Source organism: Symphalangus syndactylus, chromosome 11 (assembly GCF_028878055.3).
Source record: "Symphalangus syndactylus isolate Jambi chromosome 11, NHGRI_mSymSyn1-v2.1_pri, whole genome shotgun sequence".
NCBI lineage: Eukaryota > Metazoa > Chordata > Mammalia > Primates > Hylobatidae > Symphalangus > Symphalangus syndactylus.
The window spans coordinates 45,199,965-45,213,693 of NC_072433.2; the positions used below are offsets into that span (position 1 = coordinate 45,199,965).

Below are 13,729 nucleotides of genomic sequence, written 5' to 3' on the forward strand. Positions count from 1 at the left end.
ATTCCAAGGCTGTATGTCAAGATGACAGGAAACACATATGCAGCTTGTCTCAAAATTGTATCTTGAGACCGGGGAGAAAGAAGGAAAGAAAACAAGGTTTTAAAATGCAGTTTGAAGCCAAGCTGCTTGGTTACAGTCAGACTGCCTGGATTCAAATGGCTATTTCTACCACTTAACTGACTAGCTCTGTGGAACATTCTAGAACTTCTCTATTCTTCTGTTTCCTCTTTTCCCCTTAATGTACATTTTTTTTTTGTGGGGGGGCAGGTAAGAGACAGGATATCGCTATGTTGCCCAGGCACACCTTGAACTCCTGGGCTTAAACAATCCTCCCACCCCAGCCTTCCAAGTAGCTGAGACTACAGGCACCTGCCACCACCCCCGGCTGGTTTCCTCATTTTTGAAACAGGAAGAAAAACAATAGCAACCACTGTTGGAGTTTTAGGAGACCAATAAACACTCTTTCTGCCCCTTCTGAGTTCAGAACTAAGGAAGAAAAGCAGATGTCAGCCAGGTAGAGATCAGAATGTCATCTTCACTGCTGACGAGAGCTAGACTGGAGGATGTGGTTGAAGTGAAAATATTTTACCCCCAGTCACTAACACAGCAACTGCAGACAGCCCATTACCAGGGTACAGGGTGGTCCAACCCAGCACCGCACCTTCTCAGAAAGTTATCAGTCAGAGAAATCCTCCTTCTGCTCTGGGGAAAAGGAGGATGAAAGCTAGATAGACATGTTCCTCCACACTTCGCCCTGCTGGGGAATGGAATAGGAATCTCCTCCAGTCCTTGAAAATATGAGAAGCAAGAATAAGTGATTCTCTCAACACCATTTTATGGGCTCATGAGGTTGTTATGAGATTAAGGAAAAACAAAGCTAAAGTATCTAGAATACAGAATTCATAAGGTTTCATCTCTGGCGTCAACTGTCCTGGCTGGTCAGGCCAGCCAGATAGGCAAGGCTGGTTAACCAAGGGAAGTTGTGGTTGAGTGAGAAACAGCATGAAGCAAGGGAGTTCTTGAAAGGGGATTTTTCTCTCTCTCTCTCTCTCTTTCTCCTTGTTCCTTACACTCAGGAAACCTTGAGAGTTCCCTAAAGGGAAATGCTGATCAAATATGAACTGGCAAGTCTTTTTTTTTTTTTTTTTTTTTCTGAGATGGAGTCTTGCTCTTGTCACCCAGGCTGGAGTGCAGTGGCGTGATCTCAGCTCACTGCAACCTCTGCCTCCTGGGTCCAAGCAATTCTCCTGCCTCAGCCTCCCAAGTAGCTAGGATTACAGGCATGTGCCACCACACCCGGCTAATTTTTTATATTTTGAATAGAGACAGGGTTTCACTACGTTGGCCAGGCTGGTCTCCAACTCCTGGGCTCAAGTGATCCACCCTCCTTGGCCTCCCGAAGTGCTGGGATTATGGGTGTGAGCCACCACACCCAGCCTGGCAAGTCTTAAATTAAAACTGGAGGAAAAATCTCCCAAAACTATGTATCTTCAATTATACACCAACCCAGTGACTTACTAGCACAGCTTCATGGCCCAGCATTTTTTAAGCGTGTGTGTATGCACTGCTTCTGTTGGTTTTGGGTGGGATTTTTTTGGAGGGAAGTGGGGAGAGGAAGGCACTGTGGTGTGTTTTTCAAGGCAGCCTCCCTCCTTACCTCTTACAATTAAGCAATTAAGAATCGCAAGCAGGGAAGTCACTGGGAGCAGACAGGAACCAGCCCTGGGGAAAGCCCTGTCCAATCACTAAACAATAGCAATTCCGTTTAAAGTGAGTGCAATAAGGCAGGAAATAACATGCTGTGTTGACAACATGCCTTACTGATAGATTGCGGTTCTGCAAGCAATACATCAGCAATGCCACACTTGCCACCTGACCTGCCTCAGCCAATCCCAGGTCATCTACCTGATGGAGCAAGGTTGCTGGTTGTGTGGACATCAAGGGAAAAGCCCAGGGGAGCAGGAATCTGTTGGTCTGTGAGCCTAGTTGTTCCCTTCCCTGTGCTGAATCACTTCTTGGTGGGGCACTGGGAGACCACACCTGAGTTTCTGAGACATATGGAAACCCCCAGCAGCCTGGATCTCTCACAGGTTTTACCTTGGGTAAATCCTCCTACAGAGACCACTACCCCTTGGTATTTCCAACTGCAACATCTTTAGCTCCTCCTCTTTTTCCTGTAGCGGGGATGTACACAGATGGCACAGGCTCCTGGGCCCACAAGTTCACTGTGGTTGCATAATCCATACAAAGATTTTCCCTGAAAATTGGGCCTTAAATATATTGCTTAAGTTAGCAATAAAAATGTTCAGTGAGCACTTACAGTGTTGGGTACTATATTAATATTCACAATAGGAAGTACTATTATCTACATTTTATACATGAAGAATTAAAACAGAGAGAGGTAATATTCCCAGAGCCCCTGTCTACTATAGCCACAATATTTAGCTGAAGGAAAGGAATCCAACACTTTATCTTCCACAATCTGTTTTCATGGACTCAGAGAATATAAAGGCCTGGAAAAGGCCTTAGAGATAACTGAGTGTAACCTTTTATTTTACAGATCAGAAAACAGACCTGGAGAGGGGTTAGGGTTTATTTGCCCCAGTCCCAGGTAAGATCATGAGTGAGCCCCCAAACTCCCACTTTTCGGGCTTCTCCCATAACATATCCCCTTTCTTCCCTCACAGAAGAAATCACTCTCCTGAATTTATCTTTTTTTTTTTTTTTTTTCTTTTTTTGAGACGGAGTTTTGCTCTTCTTGCCCAGGCTGGAGTGCAATGGTGCAATCTTGGCTCACCGCACGCAACCTCTGCCTCCACGGTTCAAGTGATTCTCCTGCCTCAGCCTCCCTAGTAGCTGGGATTACAGGCATGTGCCACCACGCCTCCCTAATTTTGTTTTTTTTTTTTTTTTTTTTTTTTTTTTAGCAGAGATGGGGTTTCTCCATCTTGGTCAGGCTGGTCTCGAACTCCGGACCTCGGGTGATCCGCCCGCCTCTGCCCCACAAACTGCTGGGATTACAGGCGTGAGCCACCGCGCCCGGCCTTCTTGAATTTATCTTAATCATTTTTTTGCTTTTCAATTCTCCGTAAGTATGCCCATTTTCTTCTCTTCTTGCTACCATTTTTACTGAAAGAAATAAAGAGGGAAAGAGAAAAAAGTGAGAAGAGCAGCTAAGAAGGTAAAAGGGTAGGGAGGAAGGGAACAAACAGAGAAGGAAAGGTCCCATCTGCCTGTGGAGTAATGTGAAACTGAATAACTCAACTGCTAGAATCCTGGTTTGAGCGTCAAGATGTCTGAGGTCAAGTCCAATCCCTGTGACAATCTCAGTCTCGCCTCCTGGCAATTAAGTTTCCCCAACTATAAACCCATATATCTACATCCACCAGACCCCGCGAAAGCGGTTTGCCCTTATCCAAGAAGTCCGTCCAGGCCTCCAGAACCACCTCTTTACTCTCAACCAACATGGCGACTGCAGGTAACGTCAACTTCCGTCGCCCTCACCCTACTCCCTTCCTCTAGGGGGCGGCGAGCCTCAATGACGGCTGCGGCCGGGGCGCATGCGCGGCTGCGGGGCCCGGCCCGCGGCGGCGGCAAAGGGGCGGAGGGGTTCGCTGCCAGCAGTTTGCCAAGCTGCTGCGGTCTTGGCGGGATGGTATAGCCGGGCCTGAGGGCGGGCGGCGGGGCGCGGGCGGGGGCGAGGTGGCCGGGAAAGGCCGACGCCGCCTGACTGGCTTGGGTGCAGCGGCAGCAAGCTGAGGGGGCGTCGCCGCCGCCGGCCCCCGGCGCCGCCGCGGGAGGCCGCGCCCGCCATGGCGGCCCGGGCGGTGCTGGACGAGTTCACGGCGCCAGCCGAGAAGGCGGAGCTGCTGGAGCAGAGCCGCAGCCGTATCGAGGGCCTGTTTGGCGTGAGCCTGGCTGTGCTCGGCGCGCTGGGGGCTGAGGAGCCGCTGCCCGCGCGCATCTGGCTGCAGCTCTGCGGGGCGCAGGAGGCGGTGCACAGCGCCAAGGTGAGTCCGGCCGCCGCCCCCGCGCGCCCGCGGCCTCGATCGGTCCGGGTCTCCGGGCTCCCGCTCCTCCCCGCCCCCGCCGTCCGCCGCGATGCGCCTGGGTTGGGAACGCAGTCTCGGGAGCCAGCGAACCTGCCTTTTCGGCTCGCGAGCCATGTGACCTTGGATAGCGGCTTGATCCCCGGATCCTCAGTTTCTCCATTTGTAAAGTGGCGCTGACGAAAGTACCTACCTCAGAGGGCTGTCGCGAGGATGAAAGTGGGGGATGTGCATGAAGCGCGGGCACAGCGTGTGGCACGGACGGGGCGCGCTGCGCATGTCGCCTGTTGTTGTCAGTTCCCCGGCCCCCAGGATGGTACGCAAGGCCTGTTGCTGGGCCCGCAGCCTCGTCCACCACCTAAGCCTTTATCCCCCAGTCCCGGGCCTCCACTACTGCAGTTCTGAGCCATTTTGGGATCTCAGTTCCTCTTGAGAATCGGAAAAAAACTATTAATAGTAATAAAACGCTCGGAGGATGTCAGAAAGAAGGGATGTATGTTTACCTATTTTTTTCTATTTGAGACAGGGTCTCACTCTGTCACCCACAGTGGAGTGCAGTGTGGTGCTATCTCAGTTCACTGCATCCTCGACTTCCCGGGCTCAAGTGATCCTCCCACCTCAGCCTCCCGAGTAGCTAGGACCATAGGAGCGCGCCACCACGCCCGGCTCAATTTTTTTTTTTTTTTTTTGGTAGAAACGGGATTTCACTATGTTGCCCGGGCAGGTCTCGAACTCTTGGATTCAAGTCATCCTCCCATCTCGGTCGCCCAAAGTGCTGGGACTACACGCGGGAGCCACCGCGCCCGGCCGGATATTTAATATGTTAAAAAATAGCGTTATTCTTTGTATTGATATTACGTACAACTAACATTTACATAACGCTTAAGAACATCACAGGTTACTTCAGAAGGAATGTGCAGCCCTTATAGCTTCTAATAAGGTAGATTTTATCCTCCTCACCACCACCCCGCCTTTTTTTTTTTTTTTTTTTTTAATTAACAGCTGGGGAAACTGAAACTCAAAGTGGTGACTCACCTTCTGCCTAAATCAGCATTTCAGACCTCTTCAGCACCTCTATCTACTTCCCCCCCTTTCCAAACCAAAAAGCAACATAGTATGTTCCTCCTCCTAGGTAACCAAGTTTCTCTAGGTTTTTCCATCTCCTAAGTAGGGCAGCAGGATTCAGACCTAGGGAGTTTGTTTCCAGAGCCTTCGTTCTTGATACTTGCCTCTCATATGATGAGCCCTGTGCGGGGTGGGCAGGAAGGGCCCTCTTTTTGCATCCTACTTTGTCAAGTAATGTCAGTGTCCTTGAATCTGAGTAGTCGTATCTCCTATTGTTCTTAGATTTAACAAAAAATCGTGAGTGTTTGCTTTTCACATCCTTAGAGGAGACAGGGCACTCAGCTGTGTAGTTCTTCACAGCTTAAAACATTGTAGGCCAGGCGCGGTGGCTCAGGCCTGTAATCTTAGCACTTTGGGAGGCCAAGGCGGAAGGATCACGAGATCAGGAGACCGAGACCGTCCTGGCCAACAGGATGAAAACTGTGTTCCTCTTGAGAATTGGAAAAAAAAACCATTAATAGTAATGAAACGCTCGGAGAATGTCAGAAAGAAAGGATGTGTGTTTACCTATTTTTTTCTGTTTGAGACAGGGTCTCTGTCACCCACACTGGAGTGCAGTGGCGCCTGTACTAAAAATACAAAAAATTAGCCCGGCATGGGGGCACGCGCCTGTAGTCCCAGCTACTTGGGAGGCTGAGGCAGGAGAATCGCTTGAACCCGGAAGGCAGGTTGCAGTGAGCCGAGATCGCGCCACTGCACTCCAGCCTGGGCGACAGCGCGAAGACTCCGTCTCAAAAAAACAAATAAAAAAGCCAGCATTGTAGATGTAGAACCAAGTTTGCTTTCCTGGGCTTAACTTTTTTAGTCAGTTGGATTGCAGACAGCTGGTCTAAGGCGCGTTCCCCTTCGTCCATTCTCCCCAGCTATCCAATCTTCTGCACTTCTCAGGGCTTAAAAGCTTGACAAGATTAACTCGCATTTTCTTCTGAAAATCTCTTACGTGCATTCATTCCTTTCCTTTCTATTGCATTTGCTGCGGTTAAGACTTTCATTCCTGTGTGTCCCCTCCCTTGCTCCATTGCCTTTACTCATTCATTGCTCCCTCCCTCCCTGGTTCAACTTGTATTAGAGTAATCCTCCTGCAAAAAGTCATTCTTCTGCCCTGGAACCTCCTAGAGCCTCCTGTCACCTGTCTCATTCAGCCTAAACTCCTCCTCTAACTTACAAAACGATTAATCCAACCCCACTTTATTTTTCCAATGTTCTGGTTAGGACCTTTCAGCTTAAATCTCCACTGTAGTAGTAGTCTCTGCCCTTGCTGTGCGTTCTGCCTCCTCTGGGTTCTGCTTTTGCTCAAGACTCATCGCAAGCATGGAGAATGACTCCTTTACTCTACAGAAGAGCCCTGCTGGTCCTGCCAGACCTGCCCAATGCCAGTTTTCTTGGCTGTCCTTGCCACACAGTTAAGCCAGGCTGTTTGGGAAAGGTGTGTCTTACAGTTTCTTGCTAGTATGTGCTCCTGCTTGTTGATCTTTGTGATATGTATTACTCATAAGTCAACCCTCCCACTTGTAAGAAATTCTTTTTTTTCTCCCCTTGAGACTCATAGGTAAGAGTTGAATGCCACAATCAGGGCTTTTTTGTTCTGAATTTGTTTTGGAGTTTTACTTTCTTGAAGGAGGAGAAAACCATTATCTTGATTTTAAAAACTAAGAACAGGAAAGCAAATTTGATTCAACATCTATAATATTTTAAGTTAGGCTGTGGAAGAGCAGCAGATTTAAAGGAAGGAAGATTTAGAGCAAAGAAGAGTTTTTCGACTATAGTGTCTCTGCTCAAAATAAGATGAGGTGAACTGTCTTGTGTCCCACCAAGTGGTTTGCTTGTGTTTTGCCTTTAAAATGTTAATTCACTGCCTTTTGCAAATGCTAGAGTAGAGGAGAATGTGGAGCTTAGTTAGGTGGGCCTCCATTGAGTGCAGAGGGGTGAAATGGAAACTACTAGTAGACAGTGATAGTGCCCATGCAGGTTGAAAAACAGGCACTGACTCTGTACAGTGACCACTTTTGTTAAAGGGAAGATTTGTCGTAGGAAGCAGTACTTCAGCTGGCTTTTGAAGAGCCAAATATTTCCAGGTACCTGACCTTCCAGACAGAGGTGGTTGTGGAGCAAAGGCCCAGAAAACATGGAGTGTCATGGTAAAAGGTGTCCAGGTGCTCCTGTGAAAGATGAAGCCTGAGGTACCAAAATGCCAGGCTAAGGTCATTGGACCTTATTTAATAGAGAGTTAGTGAGGATTTTGAGAAGCATGGAATCTTCCAGAAACAGAAGACCAACAGTGAAATGAACATTGTTGCAAGTTAGCCTTGGGTATGAGTTGGGTAGGGGAGTGGTAAGGTTTTTACAGGGACAGGGCGGCTGTGTGGATGTAGGGATTTAGGGGTCGGTTTTAAGCCAGGTGGCAGGTGGGATGGTCAAGTTGTTTGACCTGTTGACTGGTGGGGCCACCAGCTCATCAGCATTTAAGGAAAACTTCTCTGGTGCCAGGGAGTGTACTGACGGTTGCCCCTTGACCTCAAGGATCCCATTGCCTCTTAGGGGAGACAGACATGGGGAAGATACAGTAAAGTGTGATACATATAACAACTGCAATGTGTGCAAGGTGTTTCTGTAACACAGGAATGGAAGTGTTGCTCTGCCAGCTGGTTTCCTAGGGAACAGGGAGCACCTGGCAGAGGGAAGAAGCTGTGCTCAATCACAGGGGCATGAAAGAGGGCAGTTGTATTACAGATTCCTCCAGTGGATAACAAAGTGCTTGGGGCCTGCTGAAGAACATGGATTTTTACCTGCAGGTAGTCAGTGGAGAGTCGTGGAAGAGTTAGGAGGACATGAGAAATTGACATTTCCACAAATGCCTCAGTGTTTACACCTCTGGGCTGGGGCTGCTCAGTGTGGTCTGTTGCTGGTTTTCAATAGTATGAGTACAGAAATTGAGAATAAGGGTTGAGCAACTTTTATGCAATTTGGCATTAATACAGGGGCTAGAGAGGCAATGTCTGAGAGTGAGAAGTCGTTTTAAGAGGGCATTGTCCATAGGGGACCCAGAGAGAGGGGACTGAAGTCAGTGCTGGAAGACATCTTGGAAGCAAAGGATTGTGAGGATTGAATTTCAGAGACAAAAGGGAGGTACTGGCTAGCTGTTGACTCATTCGCAAATAGAGATTAAAGCGAAGAAGCAGAGGTAGGACCCTGCCTGTGAAGCAGTGGTGGAAAGGGATGAAGTTGAGGGATCTCAGCCGTGGGGGTGAGATCAGTTAGAATTCTTTTTTTAGGCCGGGCGCGGTGGCTCACGCCTGTAATCCCAACACTTTGGGATGCCGAGGTGGTCTGATCACCTGAGGTCGGGAGTTCGAGACCAGCCCACCAACATGGAGAAACCCCATCTCTACTAAAATTACAAAATTAGCCAGGTGGGGTGGCACATGCCTGTAATCCCAGCTACTCAGGAGGCTGAGGCAAGAGAATCGCTTGAACCAGGGAAGCGGAGATTGCAGTGAACCAAGATCACGCCATTGCACTCCAGCCTGGGCAACAAGAGCAAAACTCTGTCTCAAGAAAAAAAAAAAAAAAGAACCCTTCTTTTAGATCAAAGAACCACAAACTCAGAATGCTTCCTGGGACCAGGCAGGGAACCTGTGTAGGGAAGAGGGGTGGTCGGGAAGAGGGACTGGTGAACGAAGCCATGTGGCCCTTTTGGAGAGGGCAGATTCCCATGCGTATTGCATTAGTCAGTTACATGGTAGGGCTCAGTGATGTCCAGTCTTCTTACTGTCTAAGAGAAGCAAGGAGTCCGGATTTAATTCTATAAGATATTGTATTTAAGTGGCCACTAATTTACATTTTAAAAATCATACACATCGAATTCATTGAATTATATGAATAAAATATTTTTAAACTACATATTCGAAAAAACAGTTATATGTGCTAAACAAAACATGTTAGTGGACCTGAGCTTTGTTTTGTTTTGTTTTAATTTATTTTTTGTTTTTGTTTTTGTTTTGACCTTTTTTTGTTTTTTTTGTTTGTTTGTTTTGTTTTGTTTTGACCTGAGCTTTGGACTGCCTTTTTGAGACAGGGTCCCCAGGCTGGAGTGCGGTGGTATGATCTCAGCCTACTGAAACCTGGGCCTCCCAGGCTCAAGCGATCCTCTTAGCCTCCTGAGTAGCTGGGACTACAGGCATGTGCCACCATGCCCATGGTGTATTTTCGTATTTTTGGTAGAGATGGCATCTCACTGTGCTGCCCTGGCTAATCTTGAATTCCCAGGCTCAAATGATCCTCCCACCTCAGCATCCCAAAGTGCTAGGATTACAGGCATGAGCCACCATGCCTAGCCCATATGTTTCTAATACTTGAAGAGGGTATTTGAAGGCCCCAGTGGTGTACAGTACAGTCTAGTTCATCCCCAGAGAGGGAGCTCAAGAGCTCTGAAATAATGGGATGTGTTAGGTGCAGTGGAACTGCTGCAGACTGAAAACTTAAGAACTTAAAAGGACTGGGATGAAGTAAGGGCCAAGGAAGATTAGATAGTATGAACTTACAGTGTCACTTGAGTCAGAAACTCTCAAGTGAAACTCTCAAGTAGGTAATGTTTTCCTCCACTCAAGAGGTTTGTGAAGCCAGGACACAAGGATTGGAGGTAAGGGGTCTGAAGTGCAATAGAGCAAGGCACAGTGGGGCCTAGGAAATATTTCTGAAGAGGTCGGCCTTGTTCAAGCTAGGACAGGGAAACAGATGAAAGCAGAAAGGGCAGAGTGAGCTGCAAGGATTAAGGGAGGGACAAGACCTTTGACGCTGTGCCCTCTGAAACCCAGGGGGTCATGCACACAGGGAGGTTAAGTATTGGAGAATTCTGGAGGTTGTAATCAGAGTAATTTCAGAGCTTAGAATCTTGGATGTAAAGGAATTCTGAGGATGACTCTGAGGGCCATGGGGTGCCTCAGTAGTTGTGGGTGAGCTGCAAGTGTTCCATCCATCTTAGAGAAGTGAGAAAGTAGAGGAGATGGCAATGTAAAGTATCTGGAGCTAGTGCTATGCTGGGGTCACCAAAGTCCATAGCAAGAAACTGGGTGCTAACTGTCAGTGAAGTCTGGATGGTTAACAAATAAAAGAATTGGAAGTAAATGGCACAGCTACTTGTTTGGGGTCTCCATGAACCTTTAAGGTGTGGAGTTTGCTGACCACAGCTGCCCATCAGTTGATGCTTAGCTTCAGGCATTACTTGATGGCAGTGAGTAGCCACCGAGAGGCCTAGCCAGTGCCCTAAACAGTACCAGCCTGGAGGACTTCAAGCAGAGTCCTGGGAAGGACTACTCAGTCTTAAAACATTGAAGTTACAGTACACCCATGAAACTCAGGCAGGCTACCACCCAGTCCATTTTTAATTTGTGAGAAAAAGGGTGTTTAAGAACAGCTAGTAATTAATCTTTTCCCAGTTTTTACTTATATATTTATGGAGTAAGGTAAGAATGAAAAAAAATGTAATTAAAGTAGAAGTGGCCTATTGCAGTACTGACTTCAGAGGGTTCAAGTTGACCAGGTACTGTTTTACTACCTTTTCAGTTAGAAGAGCCTGGTACCTGGTTTCATGAATTTTTCTGTGCGTGTGCGGGTGTGTGTGTGTGTGTGTGTGTGTGTGTGTGATAGGGTTTGGCCCTGTCACCAGGCTGGAGTGCAGTGGTGTGATCTCAGCTCGCCGCAGCCTTGCCCTCCCAGGCTCAAGTGATCCTCCCACCTCAGTCTCCTGAGTAGCTGGGACTATAGGCACATGCCACCGTGCTGGGCTTTTATTTATTTATTTATTTATTTTTATTTTTTATAGAGATGGGGTTTCCTCATGTTGCCCAGGTAGGTTTCATGAATTCTTGAACAATTGATTTGTTCATGAAGGAAAGAATTCATAGATGTAATACTGCGTAGTGACATGGAGTTTTTGTTTTGATTTTACCAGGAAGAAGGCTGGTGGCCTTTTTTGCACTTCCCAGAATATTTTTTACTCACTATGGTTGTGAAAATCGTCTTCTTAAGAAACAGTGGTTTGTTCAGTCTCTTCTTATGGCCAACATTTTGGGGTTATACCAGAATGTTGAAATAAGGGATACTGGTATTGCTTATGCTGGGGTCAGAAGTGATTGCCTGTAGTTTCCTCTTTCTTGTCCATTTCTCAGGCAGTATTGTAGGATTGTAATTAAATCAAGGACCACATCTTGTTCTGTGTTGGCTTTTTATGAAATTGATGTAATCATAGAAGATTAGCAGTCTTGAGTTTCAAGAACAAAATTGTAGGGGGGAAATCCTTACAGTAATTAATTAAAAAACTTTTTTAAAAATCAGTTTTTTGTTGTTGTGTTTTTTGTTTGTTGTTGTTGTTTGTTTTTTGAGACAGGATCTCACTGTGTCACCCAGGCTGGAGTGCAGTGGCATGATCTCGGCTCACTGCAACCTCTGCCTTTTGGGTTCAAGTGATTCTCCCACCTCAGACTCCTGGTTAATTGGAGTTCAGGCTTGCACCACCATGCCCAGCTAATTTTTGTATTTTTTGGTAGAGACAGCGTTTCACCATGTTGGCCAGGCTGGTCTTGAACTCCTGACCTCAAGTGATCTGCCTGCCTTGGCCTCCCAAAGTGGTAGGATTACAGGCATGAGCCACTGCACCTGGCCAAAAATCAGTTTTTCATATGGAAACAACATAAAGGAGTTTTTTTGGCTTAAAGAAACTGAATTTAGCTGGGCGTGGTGGCATGTGCCTGTAGTCCTAGCTACTTAGGAGGCTGAGGCATTAGGATTGAGTCCAGTAGTTCCAAGTCTGTAGTGAGCCATGATTGTACCCCTGCACTCCAGCCTGAGTAACACAGCAAGATCTTGTCTCTTAAAGACAAAAAAAAAAAACAAAAAACTTTTTTAGAAAGATTCCTAACTTAGAAAGGTTTTGTTCAGTCTTAGTGCTGATAGAATTAGTAATTTACATTACTTGATGAATAAGAGCTGTAGGAATAAATTCACGTCTGAAAGTATGAAAGTCATTTGTGATTATGGCATCTTTTGATTGAAATTACCTACCTACCAGTCTTCTGGGATCTTTATCCATTCTTGAATCAGCACCTTTTTTTTTTTTTTTAACTTTTTAAATGGTTTTATTTTATGTGCAAATAATGAACAGGTGTTGTACCCATAAATTCTACTTTCCAAAAACAGGAGCTTTTTAAAGGAAAACTACATAATAACTTTTAAAAGGCACTGGGATTCCCACCTCTAGATCATTGCTAGACTAGAAAAATAAAGTTTGTTTTACCAGGAATAACAAGTTAGAACTGAGTATTCTCCAAAGTGGAAATTCCAGAGTGTAGCGACAGTCCATGCAAAGATTATTCAGTTCTAATTCCCAACATCCACGACTGCCTATCAGAATGTTTAAACCAGGTCAAAACAGTCCAGCATAATTAAGCATCATCAAACAATGCCATTATGCTCTTCTAAGATGCAAATAAACCAAAACAGGAAATACTAAAATCAAAATAATATTTGACACTGTCATACAAATTGTTAGTTCCTTGTTGTATCCTCCTTTCCATAACATTAATAAAGGGAATATTTGGCTGCAAATAATATTTTATTTTATATATCACTAGCCATGATTTTTTGCCATTAGTTATTATACAAATGCTGCCTAGTGCCATTATCCAGTTGGCATAACCATTTTACATCCACAATTCACTTCTATAGTTACAAGTAGAATTTTCGTGATTTACATATCTATCAGTGAAGATTTAACACTGAGATGCAATCTAACATCCGTAATATCTGATGTTTTGTAGATGGCAGTGTAGGAAAGATATGTTTTAATCACTTTTCATTTAAGTGACCTTATGTAAAAAGTAATTTAGCAGTTCCAAGTCTCCAAAGGGCATTTTCAAATGTACATAAAAGAAATGGTTACAGAGATTTTTAAGAAGCATCTTCCATGTCCACATTCTCTTGTAACTGCTGTACTATTTTCTCTTCCAACTGCTTCCCTTTGCCTGCAAGAGGGACTCAGATAAGCTGGATGTTTTGCTTGACCTCTTTTATATTCTGAACTTTCTGTAGCTCTTTATTTTTCTTCAATCTGTTCATTATAAATTTAGCTTGGCGTTTCTGTTTGATCTCTTCAACTCTCTTCATCGCTTCAATAGTTTTATTCCATAGCTCTCACTGGTATTTGATGGTTTCATTTCTACGTTTTTCATATTCAAATGAATTATCCAGTGTAAACTCTTTGCCACCTGCTTTCCGGAATGCTTTGGTCCACCTAACTTTGCAAGGATTGTGCTTCTTTTTAAAGTTTTTATGACATTTAGATTTACAAAATCTGAACATCTTGCAATCGTTGCGGATGAACATCATGCCATGGCCAGGGTAGATGGGCCCAAACAGAAATAACACTTCACAGTACACATGTTAAACCTGCATGGGTCACCACCAACCAAATGCCAAGCTTGAGAAGAATCAGCATATTAAATTCACAGTATGTTTCATTCTTGGCCCTGGTATTTTTTAAATTAACAAAATGAAATTGT

The 13,729-nt window shown here is 45.6% G+C and overlaps 1 protein-coding gene and 1 pseudogene across 2 annotated transcripts in view; one reads left to right on the forward strand and one right to left on the reverse strand.

Annotated features, from left to right (window-relative positions):
- Window positions 1-3,566: 3,566 nt before the first annotated feature.
- The window catches only part of N4BP1 (NEDD4 binding protein 1), a 71,264-nt gene continuing 61,101 nt past the window's right edge, over window positions 3,567-13,729 (forward strand). The window contains exon 1 of one of the 2 annotated variants that reach the window (XM_055297901.2): window positions 3,567-4,010. In XM_055297901.2, the coding sequence (XP_055153876.1) occupies window positions 3,813-4,010 (198 nt within the window). In that variant the 5' untranslated portion in view covers window positions 3,567-3,812. Of the gene's footprint in view, window positions 4,011-4,235; window positions 4,366-13,729 lie in introns of those variants that run through there. The other variant, XM_063611889.1, reaches the window with a different exon arrangement.
- LOC129492708 (probable ribosome biogenesis protein RLP24) lies at window positions 12,941-13,609 on the reverse strand (annotated as a pseudogene).